The 26,189-nt window shown below is 44.5% G+C and overlaps 1 protein-coding gene across 1 annotated transcript in view; it reads right to left on the bottom strand.

Moving 5' to 3' along the window:
• Positions 1–26,189, bottom strand: part of DDR2 (discoidin domain receptor tyrosine kinase 2) — a 1,291,881-nt gene that overhangs the window by 751,816 nt on the left and 513,876 nt on the right. The window contains exons 4-5 of the mRNA XM_069641352.1: positions 25,735–25,966; positions 24,173–24,320 (exon numbers count right to left, since the gene is read on the bottom strand). Coding sequence (XP_069497453.1) covers positions 24,173–24,320; positions 25,735–25,966 — 380 coding nt within the window. The remainder of the gene's footprint in view (positions 1–24,172; positions 24,321–25,734; positions 25,967–26,189) is intronic.

Here is a 26,189-nt window from a genome sequence, read left to right as displayed (position 1 = left end):
GCTTGCTTTCTTCTACTACTTCCTGCTGTACTGAATGAACATTGTCAAAACCTGTTTACCACCGGTGCCTTGGCCCTTTGAAGTCCACTCCCCTCTGTGGGATATATATAGAAACGGCATTAGGGTTTTTGCCCCGCACAGGGTTTCCCTACAAGTACCTTGCTCTCTGTGGGAATTTACATTTACAGAGGTTCAGGAATCGTTTGGGAATCCTTCATTTTCATCTGCTGAGGTCATGCATTGCTACTTGGCTTGCTAAATATATATATAACAGTGTCCATAACCATTGGACACTTGTGTTTCTTCCTATGTTTATGTACAGATTTTGTGCCAGAGCTGTTGTTCTTCTCCCTTGCACCTAAAGAATGCTTTAGGTATCATAGTGCAAGTCGTTGAATCACATCTTTAGTTGACCCTTACTTTTGGAGTTCTTCTCTTTTCATTTTTGCTTCTTTTTGTAGTCTTGTCTAGTGCCATGAAAGACATCTATATTATGCAGTTAGTCTTGAAATTAATGCAGGGAGCTTGGAGAGGCCATCGCAATGGGAGTGAAGTGATCACATTTTCTGTAGCTTTGGAGAAGTCATGATGATGCATGGAGTCCAAACTTATGCTCACAATTTTTCCAAGACATATGAAGAATGCAAACTATACATTTTCTATAAAAAATATCCATACAGGTCTCACGTCTGTATTACTTTAACGAAGGATGTTGATGATGTCCCCTGCTTAGCCATTTTGTGTGAGGTAGAGTCAGAGTTTCGGCTCTACTACCCGCTATATGATGTTCCGGGCAAGTGGTGTAATGGAGAAGATCCTCTGACTGCCATATAACGGGGGCGTTGGGCATAGGACTGCCATATGGCTCATGCAGCAGCTACTCGGCCTTTAAGAAAGCAGACTAAAAATGCCAAGTTGAAAGCCACAGGACTCACAAGCCTGTGTTTAGTTCGTGCAAATTTCATCTCAGAGCTCACCAGAAGCAATTGTGGACCTCAGATCAGACATGAGTACTGCAGGCTCTTCTCGCAGAGCTTGGCATTTCTGTCAGTGTGCATATATGTTGCTACTCCATCCCAGATGATGAAATGGCTGATTGTATGCTTGGTCTACGTTGGGCCAGTGAAATCAAACTGGACACAACTGAGTGCAAGAAGCAAGCACAGTCAAACCAATCCCTGAGGAGAGTAATTGATTGGCCCTGACTGAAAGTCCTTGCTGCAAGGCTGGTTGAGAAGGAAGGGTGAAAACGCTATTAAAAAAAAAACCTGTTGGGAAAGAAGTAGTGTTGGAGTTTGCAGAGGCAGAGCCGAGCAGAAGATAAAGGAGAGGAGGTCGGTTGAGTTCCTGGAAAATTTGAAGGTGCAGGAGGCATTGAAGGCTCATGGGGAGTCGGGGGAAGATGGAGGTGTAGCAGGAGTTGGAAGATCAGGGGGAAATGCAGGTGGATGAGGAGTTGTAGGTGTAGGAGAGGTTTTGAAAGATGGAGGAGTTGAAGTTGCAGGAGGAAATAAAAGTACAGGAAGAGTTGAAGGAGCAGGAAAGGATGGTGATTCTGGAGAATGGGGAAATACGAGCAGTGTTGGAGGTAGAAGAAGAAGGGATACATCCAGAGAAAGTGAAGTAATAAAATAAGAGTCCTGAGCAGGGATGGAGCCAGAAGATATCAGAGGGAGTGAGAAGATAGGGGAAAGCAGATTAGCCCTAGAAGAGAAGCAGCCGGAGTAGGATGAAGGGGACACAGGTGGATGAGAGGAAAGTAAACAGGAGGCAATTGAGGAAGACCTTCCTTGAGGCACAGGTAGAGGACCAGACAGAGACAGACAAAATACTTTTATCTGGGAGAAGTAGAAGGAGGGATGGGCATGCAGTGGAATGTCAAGCAGCCGAGAAGGCAGCCAGTTTAAGGTATTGAGATAAGGTTAGCACCTAAAAACCCTCTGGACTAGCTCCAACTAAGGGAGAAATTGTGCGACCAGATACAGAAAATCAGAGCAACAGCAAAGATGCCCGAGACAGCTTGGAGACATGATCCATGCAGTGGCCACATAAGGTCAACCGCTCAACCACCAGGAGAACATTCAGCAGTGCGATCTTGCAAGAAACATTGTGAATGACACCAGGGAACAAAATGGACAGAGGCTGTTGTGCTGAATCCAGGGAGATTTTTACCTCCTCCCAAGGCGAAGCCACCCCTTTGGGACTAGTGTGGTGAGCCCACTATGTTTAATACCTGATAGGGCACAGGCTAAGCAGGATCCCCCTTGAGGTGACTCCCCCTTAGGGGACAGAGACCCCCCATAGGGGTAAAAGTCACCATCCCTTCACTAATGGATGACTTGGCTTCTGACCCTAGGTATGTCCAATATCCTGTGAGGAACAAGTAGAGATGAGTGAACCAGCCCATAGGAGGAGCATTCCTAGGAAAACCAATCACAGAAGATCCTTAACAGGCCCTGCAGAATTTAACCAGGACAGGGAGGAGTGGCTGGGCAGAACGAGAGAACTCCAGGGTCGGCGGGTAGGACCATGAACCGCACCAGGAAAGTTCAGAAAGGCGCAGCAGAGACCTTACCGGAGCAACTCTGAGAGGCTGCGGGAACCAGCTAGAGAAGTCCTGGAATGCTGATGCAGAGCCCAGATGAAGAGCTGCATAAGCAACCCCACACTGACCGAGCTGCGAGAACCAGGGAGAGAAGTCCCAGAAAGCCGTCACGATCACCAGCTGAAGAGTTGCATAAGTGACTCACGCTGACCGAGTTACGAGAACCAGAGAGCAGTCCGGGAAGCAATGGAGGAACTTTACAGAAAATGTCAGGGGTTGGGGGGCAGGCATGACATCTAAATGAAAGGGGTCCCTCCATGCCAAATGGGTGGGACAAAATGATGTGCCATAAAAGTTGGGTTGACAAACACCCCAGCCCCCCCCCCTTAAAATTAAACCCATGCCCGGACGATTGACTCAGAGCTCAACTGGTGTCGCATAAGGGATCCTGCGACGGCAGGAGAGCCGGCGAGACCCAACAACCCCCCTGAGGAGCACTACTCGAGGCAAGCAGGCACCCTGTGGCTCAAGTACAGAGGGAGGCAGGTAAAAGAGAAAGAAAGACAGAGAAGAGCCCCACAGTGGGGTGAGGTGGAGAAAGCCCCAGAGTGGGCAGGAAGAAGAAAGAGAACACCTAGAGGGGGAAAGACAAAGACAAGCCGCAGAGTGGAGAGTGAGACGGAAACAAGCCCAGAGGGAAAAAAGACAAAGAGCACCACAGAGGGGGGTGGGGTAAGATGCTCAAGAACAAAGAGAGCAAGAGACAGAAAGGCAGAGAAGAGACACACATCGGGGAGGGGTGGAGAAAACCCCAGAGTGGGGAGGAAGAAGCAAAAGAATCCCGGAGAAGGAGATAACAGAGATAGACCCAAAGTAGGCAGTGAGAAGGGAAAGATCCCCAGATTAGGGTAAAACTGTGAATACCCCAGAGTGGGGAGGAAGAAGGAAAAGAAACCCAGAGCGGGCGAGGACAGAGAAAGCCCCAGAGTGGGGAGTGAGAAAGGAAAGAACCCCAGATTAGGGTAAAACTGTGAATACCCCAGAGTGGGGAGGAAGAAGGAAAAGAAACCCAGAGTGGGAGAAGATGGAGAAAGCCCCAGGGTGGGGAAGAGAAATGGAAAAATGTCCAGAGAGGGGAAAGATGATGAGCACCCCATAGGGGCGTCCAGGCCAGGCGCAATGCACTCTGCCCTGTAAGTCCAGTGGAAACCAAGTGGAAATAATAAATTACATTGTAATGGATTTTGGCAGTTTTAAATGTACTTCCTCATCTGCCACTATATTAAAACAGATATAGCTTTATATATATGTTTAACAAAAGCTCTGTTGCCAGGCAAATAAAGTTATGCAGTTAAAGGTATTTTCAGCAGGAGCGCCAGTACTTTAGGCAGCCTGTGGCTGACGGATGTTTTAGGAAGGTGCATGTTATTCTCTTGCCGCCATGTTGCAGAATCACAGTGGAGCTGCTGGTGCGTCATCAGTCAGGGCCCAGCAAGGTACACATGCGTAAACTATACTTTTTAGCATGGAGCACAGGGGCTGCTTGTCCATAATGAGCAAGGGGGTGCCCACCAACTAGCGCTCCTGGGCTGGCTTGAACTGTCAAAGAGAAGCACGGTTTCCCTTTGACAGTTCAGTTCCCCAGCTTTGCTTCTCAAGCCTTGCATGACGTATTGGGAATGCTGGCTGGGGAACTGCACGTGTGTATGCGAGGGGGCACTCCTGCGCTCCCTCGCACAAACAAGCTGAGCAGACGCTGTATCATCTGCCTTTATCTCCTGTTCTGCTTCCTGGTTTCTGCTCATGTGCTAACAGGAGCCAGGAGAGGAGGCCGTGGCAGAGCTCACTCTGTACCGAAGCTGCATGCAGGTAGGATTTTTATATTTTTGTACTATAATGTTAATGTGTGCGTGAATGAGTTAGTGTATGGTGAATGGATGCACTTGTGAATGAGTGAGTGAATGTTGTGTTAATGTGTTGTGTGAATGTGTATGCACGTGTGTGTTTGTGCTGGAGCGGGTGTGGTTAAGAGTGGGGGCAGGGGTGGTGGCATGCAACAATGCATTTTTCACTGGGCATCTATCATAGATGTCCAGTTTTTTAAAAAAATCATCACCCTTTCTTTCATCAACCATGTTGTTCCTTGGCTGGAATGGCCTTTTGGGAATGCCAGTCTAGCCCTTTTTCACTGTGTCATGACGTTTTTTCTGAGCATCTATGATAAACCAAGCATGAATGGTTGTGTTACCTGGCTAGACTGGCATTTTTGGGCTATTGTATTTTTGGATTGGACTTACCCTACACAACCAAATGCAAACAGTTTGGCTTTTTACCCAGTTTTTCATAGAAAGTGTACTATGTAATGTACCATTTTAATCCAATAAGAAAATACATTTCTTCAAGGAAAACCCCACAAGCCACCTTTGCTTGGTTTGTGCTCCCTCCCTTGGTCGCTTTGACATATTTGTGGGACATATTTACTCTCTTCCAATAAAAGAATGCGGGTCGCCACTGACTGAGCATTTTGAGAGAGGCTGGCCTGTTTAGCCAAGCCCACTTTCGGAGAGAGAAAACCATCATCATTCAGCATAGCAAAAATCAAAAACCTCAGAAGTGCACGCCCTTGCATGTGGCCTTCTGTAACAGGTGGTCTTTTATTTCATGTTATTGTACCCAGCTTCTCGCTACAGAAAACCTACTCTTATAATGTCAACGAAGAATGGAAAAACCAACCAGGATTTATACAGCGCACACACTGCGCCAAACCACATCTGAGCTGTACTTTATGAGAGCGATTGTCAATGCCTAGAGATTAGCACAACAAGAAGTGTTTGGGGCTTCACCCAACTTAATGGAAAGCTGTTGGCACTACAGCAAGTTCCGTTTCGAGGTTCCAAAGTGGAAAATATCTAAGCTTGTCTGAAATTAATTTCCAACAGCCAGATCCCCAGCCTGGAATCCGCAAGGATGGAGCAATAGTGCATCGTAACATACCATAAAGATGTAGCCTGCAGCGACGCCAAAGAATTCTAGTAAATAAGTATTGGCTGCAATATGGCCAGCAGATGGAAGCCATGCGAAAGCAGAGCTTTTGGAAGACACGTGATGCCAAATCACGCACCCAGTTGGCTTTTGGCACCCAGTATCTATGGTATTTCTGGAAGACCCACATAGGGCACATTAGCATTTCAAAGGTTCAAGTAGACTAATGCATTAACCACAGCTTGTTTATCATAGTACTTTCCCGTGAAATTACAAGCACTGCTTTGCTACAACGACAATTGGTTTTCATTAAACCAAAATTGTATTGTAAAGAAAAGTTAATTGGATTTAAAATAAATATGGAAAGTAAATCCATCCTTTTTTCTTAAGAAAAGAAATATAAGAAACAGAAGAAACGATGCACTTTGTTCCTTTTTCAATGAACATTGGTTTCCTGTTGAGGTCGAGACACATGAACTATAAAAAGTATTTAGGTTTTTAGGAGAGCCATGCTTCGTTGTGTAGTGTCTTATGGCACGATCTAGTTGTGGGGGAGGGGGAAGGCTTGGGAGGGGAAGTGACGTGTCGGGTCAGTTGTCGGCAGGCAGGGGAAGAATAAATAAGTACCTTTGAACCTGTCTCTGTGTCGTGTGTTAAAGGCAGACACCATGTGGGAGGAAGGAGTACAGTGTAGCTGGGGTGGGGCCCCCCAACACAGGCGAGGAAGTGGAGAAACGTGTGCCTGTGCCAATGAGGGTCCAGAAGCAGCGGAGCTCAGGCAAGTACCGGATCAAAAAAACAAGCTGCGGGCGTGGCAGTGTGTGACATGCACAACAGCTGATGAGCTGCACCATGAGAAGGTGAGAGCAGGAGTGGGCCCAGCAACAAGTAGAGTACCAACCATGCAAATCCAAAGAAACTAGATGAAATGGAGGAGATTTAAGAAGGTCGACACTTAAAGGAGTACAGGCCTGATCATCACACAGTGCTGCACAATACACAAGCAAAGCAAGAACATGTCGGATGTCGACATTCTGGCCACAGTGGCTGTAACCCCCACCCAACCCATTTCCAGTAAGAATACAAGAAGCACCATCCCTGCAGTTAACAGCAGTATCTGACCTGACAGATACTGGCAACATGGAACGGAGATGGGCAAGATGGGTCAGGCACTTCAATGTGTATGTGGGAGCACTGGGCCTCATGGACGACCACAGGAGAAAATGCCTACTAGCATTGGCAGTGGGGCATCCAATAAAGTCAGAAGTTCCGGAACCATCAGTGTCTGACAGATACATCCATTATTTATTGTAACAAGCAGCTCCAAAAGGTCTGGGCAGTCTAGTAATATTGAGGGAGTCGGAACATAATAGGGCCTTCTGCATCATCAGAAAATGTTTCAAATCAGGGTAGTGGAAGCAAGCTAAGAGCAGGGAAATGTAATCACAGGCAGTCCAAAGTGACATCAAGAACTTCCTGTTGGTCAAAGAAGAGCTTGCCATGTCAAATGAAGGCCTCCTCCTCAAAAGTAGAAAACCAGTCATACCTGCAACACTGCAGCACCAGGTAATGGAACTAGCGCATGAAGGGCACAGGGGCATTGTGTCAACAAAGCGACTCCTGCAACAAAAAGTCTGGTTTCGGAATTTTGATATGCCTGTGGTAGATCTGTTTAAAGGGTGTCTCATATGCTGCGTCATATCACCAACAACGCATCCAGTTCCCCTGCAGATGACGTCCATACCAGAACGAGTTTGGGAGGAGATAGCAATAGATTTCTTTGGGCCGATTGAAGGCGGCCCATATGTACTGGTGGCCATAGATGAATATTCAAGATTTCCAGAAGCTCAAGTAGTAGCGTCCATGGCAGCAACTCACAGCATCCCTGCCTTGGACCTGATGTTCACTGCGTATGTCATTCCACAAGTGGTAAAATCACACAATGGGCCTCCATTTATGGGACAAGACTTCAAGACGTTTGTGGAGTACACAGGATTCCAGCTTCGATGAGTTACCCCGTCATTGCCCCAGGCAAATAGGACTGTGGATAGGTTTATGGTGAATCTAAAACAAGCCCTCACGGGCAAGACATTTGAGCAGTAACTGTATCGGTTGCTGAGGAACTATAGGAGCGCACTGCATAGCACGACAGGGAAATGTCCCTCAGAAGTGATATTCAGGCGCAACATGCAAACTCGTAAACCCTATCTCCAAAAACAGTCCGAGACATATCAAGAAGATGAGGAGATGAGAAACAAAGATAGAGAAGCAAACGCGAAAATGAAGAAATACGCAGACACTAACCGGCGAGCACAGGAAACGAGTTTAGAGGTTGGTGATGTGGCAGTGGTGCATTAAGCTCAACCGCACAAGCACTCAGAGGCTTTTCATGAAGAACCTTTTGTGATTTTTCAAAAGAAAAGATCAATGATAACAGCGCAAGGAGATTATTGTCAGATGACCCGAAAACTCCTCACACATCAAACAAATACAAGGAGAAGAGACCCGACCACAAAGCAGAGGACATTCATTTGCCAGATGGTTCCTATCAAGGAGATGCTGAAGATTCCAAGAGTGGTGGGAAGGAGATACCTGGAAGTTAAGTGGAGTTTCAGGAGGGAGTGTGTTCACAGATACCCCACAGAGCGAGAGTGCAGCCGCACAGACTCATAAAAAAAATGGGATAAGTGGGCCATCCGTTTAAAACAGGGGGAGGTTGTAGTGTCTTACAGCATGGTCTAGTTGTGGGGGGAGAGGGGGGGCTTGGGAGTGGAAGTGAAGTGTCGTGTCAGTTGTCTGCAGGCATGGGAAGAATAAAGAAGTACTTTTGAACCTGTCTCTGTGTCGTGTTTTAAAGGCAGACACTGTGGGCCTCATTACAAGGTTGGAGGTAGCCTTGCCTGTAAGAGCGGCAAGGCTACCTCCATACCGGCATGAAAGTCCGGCTCGCGCGAATGGACAATTACTGGGGTATTCCGACCCCGCCGGTCCAGGTAATTTCCCTTTCGCGGGTGCCGGTGCCGGTAGATCCCCATTCCCATTTCAGCCCGATAGGGCTCAATGGGAATGGGGATGCCTGTAGCACCGGCACCGTTCATAACGGTGCCGGTGCTACAGGCATGCTGTGCTCGCGGGTGCCTTTCATTCCGCCAGGGCAGACCTGGCAGAATGAAAGGCACCCGCGGCACAACTCAGAGTTTGCCGGTCCGGTAACAATGGTACCGGCAATCTTACCGGTACCGTTGTTACCTGACCGGCAACCTCGTAATGAGGCCCACTGTGTGGGAGGAAGAAGTACGGCGGACCTGGGGTGGACACCTAGAGACACTCCAACACGTTGTGAGATAAAAGTATGCAAAGTGCTTTTCAGTGGAAAGTATTTGCTTACATGATTACTTGAAAAAGTGGATTTCATTTTAACAGATAATGGATCGGCAATGCGCAGCTGGAGGATGTGTGACAAATCAGTGTGGTGGACAGTTTACTGCATTTCACTGCTGAATTTTTATGTGGAACCATGCAGGCTCCAAATTCTCCAGTTCTAATGCCCTCGTCTTACACCCCAAGCCTCATGCTCCCTATTTTACTCCCTCCCAAACCCCCAGTAAAAACTCAGAGCTAGGGGGAATGACAACATATAAGGCCAATACAATTTGTTCTTCATGTTCTTTTTGGTATACCAAAATAAAGCCGTACACAATTCCACAACAGCCAAAAAACCACGAAATATTTTACCTGCAACACATCCGCTTCATACAAAATGCCCATTGAATATTACAGTTACATCTCTCAAAAAACAATATATTTAACAAGGACTTCATAAGTAATCGCTGCATGACTTTGTTGCACACAACTGCACTGCCGAACATACACAAAGGAGGGGGATGGGCAGGAGAAGTCACTAAAAGGGACACAGGAGGAGAAGCTGGAACAGAAGTGATGTGAACAGGAAAGGAAAGACTGTGCACTTGGATGGTGCAACGTGAGTGGAATATAGAGTGGTGTGGATGTGAAGAGGGGACCCCCTCTTGTCATCTCATCAATTCCCCCCTTTTGAATGTGTGGATTGGTGAGGGGGATGAAAGAGCAGGCTGTGGAGGTTCAAGTGGGGACCAGCCCTTCTAAGGGTAGTATCGCCACTTGACAGGTGGGAGAGCAATGTCGCAGTAGCGCTGCAAATGCAGAAAATAAAAGATTACTGCTTCAGGAGAAGCCACGCCAACACATGACAGCATAAGTAACTTTGTTCACAGAAGAGAGGCACCTGTGAACGGGATTGCTAACAGGGATGTCGATTCACCAAAATGCCAGTGGTAGAGGAAGTGACATCACACGCCCAATGACATCACAAGAAGTCATGTCATATGACCTTTGACCCTGGTGGCATCACATGAAATGACATATAAGACCGATGTCATCACTTGAAGTGACTGACGGGTGTAAAAACATAAGAAAGCTTATATTTCTTATAATACCAAACCGGCCCTAAAGCAGACATAAGACTTTTTAGACACCTAGCACATTTTCACCAAGGTGCTGCCCTGGAGGAGGTCATGTTATGACAAAGGTAACTAAGTAGATCCAGCATAAGCTTGCATATGAAACTATAGCCTCAAATGTCCATTTACTGATAACTTATGTCAGTTATTGCTGCACTTGTCAGGACTGGAGGGGACAGAAGAGGGTGATGAGTGGATATCCTGATAAATGTTTTTAACTGCAATATCGATCCAAAAGCGTTATGTGTCACAATTGGATAACTCAGCGAGTTAAAAGCTCATCTCTGACAAGTGCCTGCCTGCACTTTCCATGTTCATATTTCAGCGAGGCTGAATCAGTCCTTCATCTTTCTAAGGTTGATACACTAAGTACATTTTGTACTAATAACACCTATTTTTACAGTGTTTAAATGCAGGAGGTTTCAGAAGTCAGACATGAAGTGCTATGCATTAAAATATGATAGAATACGAACTATTGTACTTGGATCTGGCAAACTCTAGGACACAGTAACTTCAAAGCGTGCAGTATTTTTGCACAAAATGATTGGCTTCAGGAAAATAAAACAAACAAGTTGACTCTGGATAAGTATCTCATCTGTACCATCTACTCTGTCTGGCTTATTCAGACAAATACTACATTTCAGTATTGCCTTTGCGAATATGGCACATTATAGAAAGCCACATTTTACAGCGTGATTTCCAAAAAATAAAGCAGGTTCTATGAACCCACTTTGTTTGTTTTCACACTGCCAGTGGTGGCTGGTGATTTTTTTTATTGGTGGAGTGTAAATATTTGGCACAAATTTGCAAGAGTGACCGAGCATAGCAAGGGAACCTGAAACAACTAAGGATGGTCTGGGCGTGGAGTCCTTCACCTGAATTTTTATTTTCTTAATAACAGGTTAAATAGTGCATTATACAGCACACTGTCTATGGAAACTTGTTTAAAAGGCCAGACATTTTGCAATCAGTTGTGTAGGATAATTGATGGAAAGATCCAATAGATGCAAGTCATTAACAGTGTACAGGAGCATTTCCTTACGAATTGTTATGATGCCATCCCCATGATATATGCCAGTATAAAAAAAGATGGTCACACTGCCTGTGCCCATACATTTGAATGCTGGCTGCACCTGTATATTTCAGAATTCCCATATAACAACATACTCATGTTGTGCATAATGCTAGTAATGATACCATAAGAAAACATATCTAGACTGATCTGCTAATATATGCCCGTACCCGTACTAAGAACACACTCCTGTTGGCATTACAATTAAAAATGACATGCCACGTTAAGAAAACATTTTTCAATTGGCTGCTCCAATGCAGGCCAGTCCAGAGACATAACACTTATCATGTTTGCTTCATTATAGATGATCCGTAAAAAAATGGGCATGCCATAGTAAGATATTATAGCTAGACTTGCTGCACCCAAATTGCCAGTCTAGTAATTTCATAACACTTATCATAGATGAGCAGTAAAAAAATATCATGCGACAATAAGATATGTCAAGAGTAATTGCATCAAAATTCCAGTGTAGCCACGTCACAACACTTATCATAATGCTTTATTCTTAAAGCAAATATGATGAGTGGTATTACATGCCTAGATTGACTTTTTGATGTAGGAACTCTAGCCATTTCTTACTGTATCATGCCACAATAAGAAATGGTTAGAAGAAATGGTTAGACTGATTTCATCAAAATGCATTCTAGCCAAGTAATAACATGTACCATGCTTGCTTTATCATTCAAGTATTATTAATTGGCTAGAATGCATTTCATGCAATCAGTCTAGCCGTTTCTTACAGTTGCATTACATGTTTTGGCATGACAAAAATTGTAAAAGTGACTTGTTTGAGCTTCCAAAATTTTTGAACTGGCAAAGAAAAATTGGCAAAGTGCACATTTTTAGGCCCATGGGCAGTTTGACTCTGCTATGGGGAAGGCATTTGAAAGCTGTTTGTTTCTTCCTATCAAAGCAATTTAGCCCTCTTGTCCAGTCCTGCCACCAAAGTATTGGAGAAAGCTAAACAATTATTGAAAAAACCATTGAAGCAAGCTAAACAATTTGAGTTTTGAAAAATTAGCAAAGTGCCACATTTTAGGCCCATATGCAAATGAAATCTGCTTCGGTTATTGAATTAATATTGCTACTTGCTTCCTCTTACCCAAACAGTCCAGTTTTGTGGTTCAGCTATGTCTCCCATCGCCGACCCTCCTGTCTTCCCATCAGGAACTTAGCATCTGTTTACCTCTACTTTGCTCTGCTTTTCAGCTAATTATATAATGTGAAGCCAATTTTACCAAACCCCCTCATTTTCCTTGCTAGCCAGTCTTCACTTGTGGGCATTTGTTCTTAATCTCTTGTTTTAATCGCTAGAGCAGACCACACCAGTATCTTCGTTTCTCATAGACGATCATTCTTTTTGCAAAAATTACTCTGGCACAATATCAACAATGACTGTAACTGCCTCCAAAAATAGTGCTGTCCCATAGCACGCCTTAATCTTCTCATCAAGGAAACTGGACATAACCATGCACCTCTTGTCTCATAGATTTCCATTGCTTTTGCAAAAATGAATCGACACATCTCGAAAAAAGGCCAAAGCATACTCCAGCAAAAATGACAGCCCATCAGTGTTTGGTTCAGAACACTAAAGTTTGTGAATAGACACATTTGTTCTTTAAGGTGGCAAATTTACAAGAAGGGTGATTTTCAAATACGACAGTAACATCTGTTTATACCGTTTTTTTAAATAAAAAAACACATTCTCCATGGAATACATATATATTGATTTCACATCGTATTAAAGATGCGGCTACTAATTTTGTTCAAAATAACATGTTGTGTTTAGAATATAAAGCTTTGCACTGTTTTGATTCTGTGTGTATTTTGTATGACAAAATGCAGATGAGGTTATTTCATATGGCTACCAGGAAGTGCATTTATAATAACACAAAGCACTGTGTGGTGTGTTTTTTCACCTCATGATGTCTAAAGGGCAGAACAACTTGTAAATGAAACATAAGTCATCGTGTGTGCTCGGCAAAGCTGTGTAAAAATGAATCTTAAACTTAACAACATATTGTGAATACCGATGATTATCTATTTATATTTTGCAGCCGACATGTATTGCAACAGTGCCAAATGAAAATAGCAAATAAAGTTTTTGACAAACACAACTGTAATGAGTTTACATATGCTTGCAGATATGTATGTGTGCACTTGCAAGCTCATAGGTCTGCCCATGTTGACTCAAGAGATGACCCTCCTTACCATCCTCTTGACACAGGTGCCTTCGTTCTCGCTATATCCCTGAACACTCCAATCATGGCGTCGGGACAGCACACCTTTCTCGCAGCATCGCACCACTGTGAGGACCCGGGAATGAGACACGGACACAGAGGATTCATGTTTGTGGTTACAAACATTCATTCAAATAATAAAGGGGGTTGGGCAATGCCTTACTGTTCCTACTCTAGGAGGTAAAACTAAGGGTCTGTGCTGTGTCATGATATACAAAGCACAAATGCCACTTATCCGAAATCCTATTCTAGCCCTTGCATACTAAAATGAACTCTAAAGTGTTAAGGGTATTGCCTCTGGCTTGAAAATTGCACAAATGTTCAAGTTCAACAAAATGTACAACTCCAGCAAAAGACTTCCACTTAGATGGTTCCTAGGAAAGGCTCCCTTCCCCAGGTTTCTTTCCAACAAAACAAAAAAGTTCAAAAGAATACTCAAGTTCCTTGTGGCACAGGAGGATAACCCTCTGCTCTTGGCGTTGCAATTCACTACTGAGGAAATGACTCCCTTCCCCAGGTGCTTTCCACATGTAAGGCAGTTCAGAATCCTATGGGCATTAATCTTCCGTTGGGATTCTCTTTTAAAATGTCACAAATACAATAAAAAAATCCTAAGGGCATGAATATTCCTTGGGATTCTCCTCTCACTGTGTCACGAATACAGTTCAAGATATTAGGGCATGTTACCTTCCTTGGGTTTCTCCTTACAAAGTTCCACTCTTTGCGTGTGGGTGCCAGACTCACACACCACCTGGTGTACTCCCCTGCCAGTTGCCTTCACAAGTGCCTATTGACTATCGTGCCAGGGCTTCTCACAAACGTTCACTCACAAGGGCCTGATTTACTATCCTGTCATTCTTCTCCCAAAAAGTTCACAGGTTTCTCAATTTGTGGTGAGGGTCTGAAACTCAACTGACTTCAGCCTTTGCCATGCTTTGAATGCCCAATGGGTTAGAGACCTCCCCTTAACAGCTTGTTACTTTTCCTCACCTCTACAGGGCTCTCTGCCCTCCCCCATGGTGCGTGGCATTTGCTGCGCATGCCCAGGTGTCCCACTACCCCCAGCTGGGCTCTTCGGTTATGTGTGGCTGCTTCGGCATCCCTCGCAAGCTTCCGTGTTTGCTGCAATTTGCTGGCAGGTCGGAGAAGTGTCCCGTCCTTTCTCTGCTCTTCCCCTGGCTTCAGGGGTCTGAGGGCAGCATTCCGCTGTTACTGCATGTGCAGCGTGAGAGCTCTGAGTCTTCCTCTTCTCTTTCTCTGCGTTATCGGCAGTCCTTCAGCCTTGGCCAGCACTGGGTCTGCTCCTCCCTCATCCGCTGGTCTAGCGTGCAGCTGGGCTCTCGCTGAGCCATTCCTTCTTCTAATGGGAGCCGACTTCTCCTGTCCGTTTATTTCCTTCCTGCAACAGCTGTTGGGGTTTTAAAGCTGCCGCCACAACGTCACTACTTCCAACATTTAGAGCATGTTGTTGGTGTCCAGGCTCTGCAGATCTTCATTCCTCTATCCCTCTTCCTCGTCCCAGTTGTGTAGCTTGAGTCGTGAATATGTTGGGAATTATCATTGGGGTTTGCTGTTTACTTTTCTACAGAACAATATGTCATGAAGGCCTAAGGAATGGAGGGGATATCCCTAAAAGGAAAAGGGGGATACCATGTCTCATTTGACAATGTCTCACTGCCCCCCTTAGGGTCGCCTCTCCCCATGTAATCGTCCCTCAAATAGCTGCCCACAGGGTCTGGATCAAGGAGCAGCTGCCGTCCCCATACCACATGAGGAGAGGCCACCTCCGCGAAAGGAGGTGAATCACAGTTAACAGTGGTGCATCTTTTCTTTTATTGTTTAGCGTGAAACATCATTTCGATCATTAAATATATTTACCAATTCAACAAGCAGAGAGAAAGACTAGTCACAGAGAAATGTTGTTTTTTAATTTTATTTTTATTTTCCTTAACAACAGTATACAGATGTTACATTCCACCAACGTTAACTTCCCCTTTCCCCCTCCCACCCTATTCACTGGCATCTGTATAGTACCCTGTACTACTTCCCGTCACATGTTCTACTACCTTCTGCATTACAAGTCATGTCTCTCTTTTTGAGAGCATGTTCCTTTGTTTCAGCTTCCTGACTTGAATAGTGTCCGTGTAAGTTCCGTCCATTGTAACATGTCCTCTCCTGGATCTTGTTTTTGCACATTAATTGCCTGTTTTCATACTTCCGTCTCCGCCCTTGTCCATTTTTGTAAATCTCTCCACCACTCATAGCCACACTTGGCTAACACATATGCTAAATTTTTCAATTTCCCAAGTGCTTTCCTATTCTTGCTCCTCGGGAAGAGTCCCAGTATACAGGCCAACAGGGATTGGACATCTAATTCTATTCCCTCTTTAGACAGTTTATGAGCAATATCTTCCCAGAACTGCTTATAGTTGCGCATCCCCAAAACATATGTAGCATTCCCACATTTGTCATGTTACATTTGGGACATTTCTGTCTACCTGCCCCTTGAAATACTGCTATTATCTTCGGTGTTAGATAGGCTCTCTGTTACAGACAATTGAAGCAATAAATAAATACAATTGAAGCAGTTGCAGTTTCGCGCTCCTGGAAACCCTCTTGTGATAACCAGTAACCTTCAGCCATTCCTTGTCCGTAAAGGGCTTTCCCAACTCTGCTTCCCATCCTGCCCTGGTACGTAGATCCTCGCCTGAGTGATTGTCTAATAACACATCATACAACCTTGATATGGCATGCCCACCCGCTGAAATATTTATTATCGTTTCCACTTCTTCAATTTTAGTTGTGTCTTCCCCAACTAGTGACCACCTTTTCTTAATCGTATTCATCATTGATTGGTGTAGGAGGTATTGACCGCTGGGTATTCCTGAAAACGTAATAGGGTACCGTTTCCCCTCAAATCCCCTATTCTAGCAATCCCACATGTCTCCCTGTGAAGTCGTACGCTGGCCCTGAGACCTCTTTTATCTGTCATTACCACTGCTTAGGGTATGTGTGGCGATATCGGGTCTTTGATCTTGAATTTTTTGCAGGTTCTGCGCCACACTTTCACCAAGTGTGGGTACCCCTGTAATTCTGGTGGGGCAACCCACACTAGATCTTAAGTGTTGGTGTTGCATTGCTGGCTGTCGGAGTGCCGTATCCAATGTAGGTTCGTCTGCTAGCCAGCCTACCAAATACTGCATCTGGCTTGCCAGATAGTATAATTCAAAATTCGGGATTCTCATCTCAGCCCTCCCTTATCTTAGGGTCTTTGAAGGGTTCTCAGTGCAACTCTGTGTCTGCTACCATGCAAAAGAAAACTCCTACACTCTTGATCTAGTCTTACAAAATATTGTTTGGGGATGTTATATGGGGATATTTCCAAAGCAGTGCAGTAACCTGGGTAGCGCCACCATTTTTAATAACGCTGCTCTCCCCATTATCGACAATGGCAATTTACTCCAGAATTTCATTGAGTTCACTAAATTCTCCAGAGCCTTCAGTGTATTTGTGTGTGTTCTTGTTTGGGGGTGTGATAAATGTCCAGCCCCAGGTATAGAAAGGTGTCTGTCACCCACAGGAGAGATAGTGTTGGTAACTCTGCTTTAACCATTTCCGCAAGCTTAGCTAGCAGGAATAAACTAGATTTACTTCTGTTGATCGTGATTCCTGATAACCCACTAAAGTTATTGTTAGGCATAATACTGTGCAGTGCCCTTAGGGACCACTACACACAATTAAGACTACAGGTGGCAATACAAGTTTTACCTTTGGTACAAGCCCGTACTACTATGTTAAAGTGGTAGCAATAGCGGAGCAGCCAGGCTTACCTCAAGAGTATATGAGCAGTAGCAGAGATTACACAAAGGGACCACAATTACTGTGACTCAAGCAAACACTGACTCAAGGTTTCAGGTAAAAAATATAAGTACATTTATTTTTAAACCGTTTGTTATAAACATGACTCTTCTATTAATTCAAAACCACACGTAAAATATACTACAACTAATCAATTCACTTTGTACGGTATAACTTCAAGCTAAGTATCCTGTGTTTTAGCGGACCAGTGTTGTGAAACAAAAGACGTTACCGGGAATACACTTGCGATCACTTTTTGACAGTAATGACAGTTCGGTCTTACTAAAGAAACGCGTATCCGCGGCAAGAGATGTTACCGGGGTAAAAACACACTTAGCACCTGAGATACCCAGAGAAAGTTGGGGGCAAAAATCATAGGCAATACTTTTGTCAAGGCAGACAGAACCAGAGAACACTCCTAGACAGAAATTCAAGAGTCAATAGGCAGGAACCAGTGTCAAGTGGAACTGGGTTCCTGTTGTCGAGGATCACACAGTCGGATAGTTCATGATTCAACGTAGCCAGGAGTACTTAGATATTGTCAACAGAGGAAGCAAAAGTTATAAGAAGGAGGGAAGACAAGGGCAAGCTTTGGAGGCGAAGAAAAGGGATTCACCCTAATTCCTCGAGCAGAACACAGTACCTTATTCAATGAAGAAGCTGGTGCCACAGCAGTTGTTCCTGGTAGTTTCCTGCAGACCCACGGTTCCTGGAGCTTCGATACGAAGGAGGACGTCTGGAGGGGTCTGCACCACACAGGGCTGAAGCCGGCAGCAGAGATGGTGAAGAAATGGTGCGCTCCTTAAAAACAGGAGAGGCTCTTCAGATGGCTATCCGGACCACTACAGCAGTGTGCAGTGATTTCAACCACGAAGAGGATCCTCTGGCTGTAGAAGATGAGCTGCTTATCCCCACCAGGCTCAAGGGAAGAAGACTCCGGACTGGATCTTCTCTGGTCGTCGAAGGGTAGATAGTTTAGGACTGCAGCAGGGCTTCACTGGGACGGGATAGTTGCAGCAGTCGACTTCTTCTCCGCTTCTCTTCGGTCCCTTGTAGTTCCAGTGGCGACTCTGACTTCTAGCCCAAGAGTCCTGCCTTTTATGTGAAAATCCCCCATTCACACAGCCTGGCTGTCAATCACGCAGTAGGGGGGTTGTACGGCTCGGACAACCACCTCAGCCAATCATGGCAAAGTGCAACTTGGGTTTCCTAGGATACCCTGTGCAGGGGATGACTACACCCTTCCCTCACATTCAGCCCACCTAGACACCCAAGCGACCTAGAGGAGAGCTTCTTGGCAGAAGCCCGCCAAAAGACAGTGAACAAAGAAGGCAAACCTGGTTTGCCGCGCAAAGTAAAACACAAGAAGGACTGGCGAATAAACCCGACCGGAGACAAAACAAAAAGTATTTGTTCAAGCGGGTTTAAGTTCGAGGCTAATATAATAGCCTAAAACAATACCATGTTTATATAGTATAATCGCGGTAGAAGAGTTAGGGTAGATACCACTGCCTCCAGCCTAGTCTAAATGTTAAAAGAGCGAAACAATGCTCTAGGAGGTACAGATAAAAAGGGCTAAGGATTAACCCTTTCCAGTACTCCATGCAAGATGGGGTTTACTGAATCTGTGGGTAAATGACTAAGTAAAGTTAATGGCAACGTTACCCTTTTCTGGGGGACAGTAGTCAGCCTCAGAAATGGAGTTGGTGGGAAGACAACCCTGTGTCACTGCACTGAAGGTGCTGTGTAGCACACAAAAGCAGGGGGCTACTGAAGTGGTGTACTCCAGAGTCCATAATCACAAAAACAGATGAAATACACATGGCAAAACACAGGTAAGAGTGGGAACAAGAGGTAAACTCTTACCAAATGGAAAAAAATAAACTCCAGAAATCCAGCAAAGCTGCTGGGGGACTCACTAGGTAAGGGAAATTAGCCATTGAATGAGAATTCTCCCTAACAGTTATCTAGCATGTCCAGTATGTGTTACAAGTTCCTCTCCAGGTTTTGCAGATAATAACATGTCATCCGCATACATGGACACTACATGTCACAAATCCTTTATTCTGATTCCTGCTTCCTGGTACTCCTCCCTCAGGTATGCCGCCATTGGTTCCATTGCTATGATATAAAGCATCAGGGTCAATGGGCAGGCTTGTCTGGTGCCTTTCTGTAGCTCCCATTTATCAGAGAATATGTTACTCGTTCTGACCCCAGCCTTTGGTTTATTGCATATCAGTTTTATCCATTGAATGTATTTGGCACAAAGTGGACTGAATCAAATACTTTGTCAAATCTCATGAGGCCACAGCACCATGCCCGTCCCAGTCTTTTGTAGTAGTAATAACATGATGTAACCTCCTTAGGTTCCAGTCGATGTTCCTTCCTGGCACATATCTTGTTTAGTCAGGGTGTATTAGGTCAGTCATTACTCTCCTAAGCCTATTCGCCAGTATCGCTGTAAGAATGTTGTTGTCTTGATTCAATAGGGACAGAGGCCTGTATGAGCCACAATCAGTTGTATTTTTACTGGGCTTGGGCAGGGGAATTATCACAGCCTCTCTCATACTTTCCGGGAGCATTCCCGTCTCAAACGCTTCCGTATGCACTCTCATCAGCACTGGTGCAAGACTGTCTGCATACGCTTTATAGAATTCACTCTGCAGCCCGCCCATTCCCGGCATCCTACCTGAAGGCAGCGTTCTGATTATCGCTAACACCTCTTCACTCATTATTGATTTTTCTAGCATCTTCATTTTTCCGATCTCTAATTTTGGTAAGGTTATGGAGGTCTAGTGCTTCTTGTAGTTCACTATCTGGCTCTACCCAGGGATCTATGTATAGTGCACTGTAGTATTCGTAAAAAGCTTTGTTCACTCCTAATTGTGTATTGCATATGCTGCCCTCCTTATTTTTGACTGAGTTTATTGGCATTTTCCTGTTGTCATTCTTGTGCAACCATGCTAAGAGTTTGCCTGGTTTATCCCTTTCTGCATGTGTTATCTCTAAATACTTTGCATAGCTGAATTTGCCAAGCCTACCCCATTGTGTTAGGCAATTCTGTCTCAATTTTACTTCTTCTTCCAAATCACCCAACCCTGCACTATTCTGTTGCTCAACCTCAGCCAGTGCTTGTTCTATTCTATTTAGTTCTGTGGTGATAGCTTTGCGTAACCATACTGCTTTAGTAATCATCTCCCCGCTGCTCACCACTTCAAATGTTTCCCACACCGTGCCTATTGCCTTGACACTTCCCTCATTAATCCTAAAAGAATCATCTGTGTGTTCCTTCATATGTTCCCTGAACGTTGTGTCTAACATCATCCCACTTCTAAGTCTCCAGGTTGGTGTTGCCTGTCTAGGTGCATTTATAACCCACGTCAGTTTTAATGGGACATGATCTGACAATACTCTCACTTTGTATTCCACCTCCTCAAATTCCCTTAAGTATCCCTCCCCCGTAAACAAATAGTCTAGCCCAATGTGGACTTTGTGTGGCGTGTAGTGATGAGAGTAGTCTTTCTCCAGTGGGTGTAATGTTCTCCATATGTCTACCAGATTGAAGGACTGCAAAAGGGTATTCAAAACTTTTGCAGGCGGTGCTGGCCTTCTAAACTTGTCATCTGACCTATAAAGCACCCGATTCAGTGTACAATTAAAGTCCCTACCCCCCAACAGTACTCCGCTTCTATCAGGGCCTAATCTTGCGCATAGTGATTGGAAAAATGTCATAGCGTTGTGGTTCTGTGCATAAGCGTTCTCTATGCCTATTTCCCTATTTTCTAGGGTGCCATGGATCAATACCATCCTTCCTTCGTCATCAGATTTAGTACTCAGTATCCTCAGTGTAACTGTCGGGGCTACCCAAATGAGCACCCCCTTGCATATGCAGATTATGTGGATCCCACTCTGTCCCTCCCCTTTTCTGGGGTAGTTTGTCTTGTCTGGTGTTAGTGAGATGTTTCTCTTGTAATGGGGCAATACCTATCTTGTTCCTGCGAAAGTATGTAATTATTCTGTATCTCTTCACATAGTTATTTAGTCCTCGGATGTTCCAGGAAATTATCTTGAACCTACTTTCCTTCATGTGCATGCGTGTGTCTTCTCCCCGGCTTCTCTTTTCTCGTGATTATATCTCTGTGTGTGACCGGTCTAAGTACTTCTCTGTCAGGCTTTCCCCCATCTCCAGTGAACAACTCCCCACACCCCTTTAACCAACAGGCCCCCCTCAACTTTAACTTCCCAGCTATACAGTGCATGCTTAGACTCGCCCGCTTCCACGCCCTACCTTCCTAGTCTGCCAACTAGGCGTTCGGTGCCCAACAGGTGGGTACTTAATAAAGTACCCAAACTCACACTAATGGGGAAGTTGGAGTAACACTCTGTTCTGTGTCACTCCTCCCTTGAAGACTAGTCTATGGATTGTGCTTCCTTCTGTGTGGTCGCTGTTCGGTAACAGGCTCAATCATTTTAGCCTTGGGTTGTTCATTGCATCTGGTAGGATTATTACTTTGCTGTCAAGCTCTTAGGGACCCTCACATGTCTTGTTATTGGGTAGCTCCCCTTCTGCAATTAGTCTTGTCTCAACGGTGTTGTTCCTTATGAAGACTGGCACTTTACTCAGTCTTTTTCTGTTGTTGCCACTTTCGCAGTGTCCATCCAATCTTGTGCTTCTTCTTGACTTTCAAAGAACAACGCTCTTATGTTATATAGTAGCTTCAACCTAGCTGGGTAGATTAACATGTACTTCAGCCCAGCCTTCCGAAGTCTCTCCTTGGTTGCAATACATTGGGCCCTTTGTTTTTGGAAGGTGTAGTCTAGGTATATTGCTGGTATGGCTGAGGCCCTCTGTATGGTTCCTCCCATCCTTGAAAATGGCAATATCTTCTCCCAATCTTTATAATTTAGAATTTTAGCAATAATGGGTATGGGGGGATCGCTTAGCGGTGGTTTTCTGATTATGGATCTGTGAGCACGCTCCACTGTAAATCCCTGTGTGAGATTCCCAGGGCCCATTTCCTGTAACAGCAGGTTTTTTGACATAGTTGGTGGGGTCGGTTCCTTCCATACCTTCAGTCAGCCCCAGTATCCTGATGTTGTTCCTGCGAGCCCAACCTTCTGCGTCATTCACTCTTTCTGCGAGTAATTTAACTTTTTGCTGCAGTACTTTAACATCCGCTGTTGCACTTGATACTTCCCTGATGTTAGCCTTCACTTGTACTTCAAGTTGTCCTGTACGGTCTGCAGTGCGCGCACATCCTGTTTTAGCAAGCCCACATCCATTATAACTGCATCAATTTTTGCTTCCAAGACTGTCTTTAATGCTTCTGTGGCTGCCGGTTTTTGCTGATCACCTTTGTCCAACTTGTCCATCTTATCAACGCCCCCTTCTACTTGTTCTGTCAGCCCCCCTCCTTTCTGGCTCTCCTGCGTCATAGTTAATGTTTCTATTGTGGTTTGCTTGCCTTTTAGCTTTTTACCCTCGGTTGCCATTTTGCATGTGGCTCATCTCAAAGGCCTTGTCCTTTCCCTTTATTTGTTACTTTGGACCTGCTGGGCCTCAGGTGTGCTTAGGTTATTTAGATGTGAAGCAGTATGAGCTTGTAACTCTCTATATCAGTGCTCTCCCTCTGGATTGGTGGCTGGCACTGGGAATTGCTCTCCTATCCCCTCTCCTGTGCCTTGTCCTGGTTATGGGCTATACTTAGGCTTAGGGACTTTTCCGTGTTCTATCCTGAGTTAGCGTTAGTTGTAGCTTCTTTATTGTCTGTGTTGTCCCTTCTACATTTTGTTGTTCTGTGCGGGCTGATCCGCTGCTCCATGTGCCTCCCTGGTCTTTTCACTCTTCCTCTTCCCCCTTGTCTGCTCGCCTTCCTTGGCTCCTCGTTTCCCGTCCAGCTAGCTGCTTGCCCACTTGCCTCTGTTGGTCCAGCTTGAATGAGCTGAGCTACCTCCCTGAGCTCCCGGGCTCTTCGTAGCATGTGTGTTGTTCTCCCGCTCACTCTCCTGCCCGCGCACTGCATTAGTCTGCGCTTCTCCGCTGCATACCTGTGCCGGTTGTGTTGCCGAATCCAGCCGGCCGGCGCATAGGCTTTTTAATGTTAAACCAGACAAGTCATTGTTATTACAGGGATGTAGAAAGCAGCTCATACATTGAGTTCCAAGGTTATACTAATTTTCAAATGTCAAGTAAATGTGGGTATGTGCCGGAGCTTTGATTGAGCTGCCAGTTTCTTAATGCCATTTCCTTTCTGGTTTTGCATTTTTTTGCTTGAGTATGGATTTTCAGCAGAGATCTGTTTGGAGTCTAGGATTGTGCTTTTGGAGAGGGTCATGAAACTTAACAGCTTGAAAAATATTGACTCTTCAAGGTGCATGTTGACATTGAGGTATTTAAGAATATCTCTATGCATGGCTGTGAAGGCGCAGGACAGGTGTGAGCTGTTGGTGATAGTGGGATCGGCATGAATGAAAGAAGGTGTTTTCTTTGGTTTAACCAGATCAGTTCCCGGGAACTGATCTTGAAAATCTCCTGCCCGTGCAATAGAAGTAAGTGGTCCCTGTTCTGTGAAGGGGTTTTGGGAAGTACCTTCTGTGTTGAGGGCCTCGCTGCTGTGCATTTATTCTCTGGAAGAGGCAGTAGACTCTATCTATAGCCAGATGCCCAGTAATAATTCATAATTCAAAATAGCCATATTTTACAACATGATAACTGAAAAGTTACCAACTGGTTAGTGGTTGCCATCTGTGTACAGTATACTCTGTCCATTGGAAAATTGAAATTCAGGTCATCAGTCTGTCTGCCCAGTTAGCAATGTCTGTTAGAATGACTGATTCATGCAAATTCATAACTATGATTTCAAGACTACCAAATTGGAAAGTTACTACAATCTAGACTCTGTTTAAGATTTCGTTAGTAGTTCATTTTGACGATAACTTGCTAGATTGAATTTCATCTCCAAAATAAGATGCTTACCCAGCCAAACACAGCCATAGAGCTCCACCCGCATGCAGATGTTCATAGAGTGTTCAGTCACTGGGATGAAGCGAACAAACCGGGCTACGATAGGTGGCTCTAAGTCCTTCAGAACAATATCATACCCATTGGCATTCCCATCAAGAACCTGAGGAAAAGAAAAAATACAGCCTTGAAAATAGATATCTTGGGACAGCTCATGCATTTTGACTCGTACGATTAATTTGGCTGCCATGTTGTCCCTAAATTCTATTGCTAATAACTTTTGATTTGCGGGATGGATTTGAATCAAACTTTCAAAACATAACTTTTGTCAAGGCCACACCCCAAACTGCACATTTTGGGAACAAAATGTTATAAAATGAAAAAGTTATTAAGAAAACAAAACACCAGAGTTTCACAGTTTTCAGCCCATTAATTTCACTGAAGAGAAAAAGTGCAGTGGTAGCATGAAATCCGCTGGGCAGATTTGGACCAGCATGGAAACAACCTGGGCACAAAGCTTGGACTTACATTTCTTGACCGGGTTTGGGTAAATCCATCCAGTAGTTTTTTAAACATTCAACAAAGAAAGGGGTGCCCTCTCCACTTAAAAACCTTAATATCTGTCCAAAAGAAACATATTGGGGGAACATGTATGGTGGAAACGGCTGAAAGGCCATGGATAGTGGTCCGTAAAAAACAATGGTATACAACACCCTTGAAATTCATTAAAACAACTTTAGTTGCAGGGAAGTTAAGGTGAGCAAATACATTGCAACAAAACCTTTTAACCTTTCATCAGTGATGTAATCAGTGGTGTCATATTTTGATGTAATCTCTGGTGTCATCAGTGTGGTCAAACGCTGTGCAAGAGGGGAACGTAGTTAAGGTGGCTTTGCCTGAATTCTGTGCCGTATTTCAGGGGTTTTGTTTTGTTCAATTTTCTCCTTAACGTCCCTTCAATTAAAGATTTTTCCCTGAATATCTATATTATGGAGTTACAAATTCCATCAATATACCTTAGAATGTAGGGAAGTGTCACCTGATGTTGCCCTCTAGCATTAGTCCTACACCACCTTCACTCTTCCTTTATACTCTGCTTAGTAAAGATCGCCTTGTTTTACCCCAGGTAGTAGTGGCCTTGACTAGGTCACGCTCATGAAATACTCTTGATTGTGCATCAAAGAAATCATGCTTCCAAGCGGCTTCCTTCTTCCTGTATCATGACTTGTTTTCCAAAGAAAGGTGGTCTAGATCTCATGCACACGGACCCATTTATACCCAGAACAGTAAACTATGTCCTCTGCAAGCGAATAGTTGTTCCATTTCAAGCAATGCATTTGTTCTCCACTTGCTCTTTTTGAAGCATATATATAAATGGGGTGTAGGATAATATGCTATTAGGATGGCGATCCTCAGACATTTCTTCTCTAGTGGGTCACTCCTCCCTATGATAGGTCAGCTGTGTTGCTATATTGTACTTCATGCTTGCTAACTTTCCATTTTCTGATTTTCTTTAGGCCACTGTGAGAGGCAAGAATTGTGGAGTGCATGTGCTCAGCTTGTCAACTTGAACCCACCTGTTTTCCATGTCTATTTCTCCAGGAGTTCCATCGTGTACCATCTCGGCTGTAGTTTATCTTAAACATCTGAGCAAACTCATTGCCATGGCCGCCGGCGTGACGGCCCTGACTGCCCACGAGGGTGATGAAGTGCAGCACACGGAGGTCTATTTGCAGAAACTCTTTCAGCTCATCTGGTTCCACTGGGATTTCGGGACACCATGCTCCATCACCATCTTCTGAATCCAGCCTAAGGTATAGAGCAATGGAAAAATATGTCATTACATAAAAATTAGTGTGCCTATTATCCTTCATAAATGTTTAATGAGAATACAAATGACATTAGAGAAACACCAGGAATGTGCATATTATTGAAACATTGAAATACTGCTTATAGTCCAACTTACAATAGCACAAATAATATACACACACACACCATGGTCTCTGCATCCCCAAATTAGGTGGGTTCTTAG

The sequence above is a fragment of the Ambystoma mexicanum genome, chromosome 1q (genome assembly GCF_040938575.1).
Source record: "Ambystoma mexicanum isolate Mex_15411 chromosome 1q, UKY_AmexF1_1, whole genome shotgun sequence".
Lineage (NCBI taxonomy): Eukaryota > Metazoa > Chordata > Amphibia > Caudata > Ambystomatidae > Ambystoma > Ambystoma mexicanum.
Note: the sequence above shows the minus strand (reverse complement) of the source record. Positions and strands in the feature narration are given on the sequence as shown.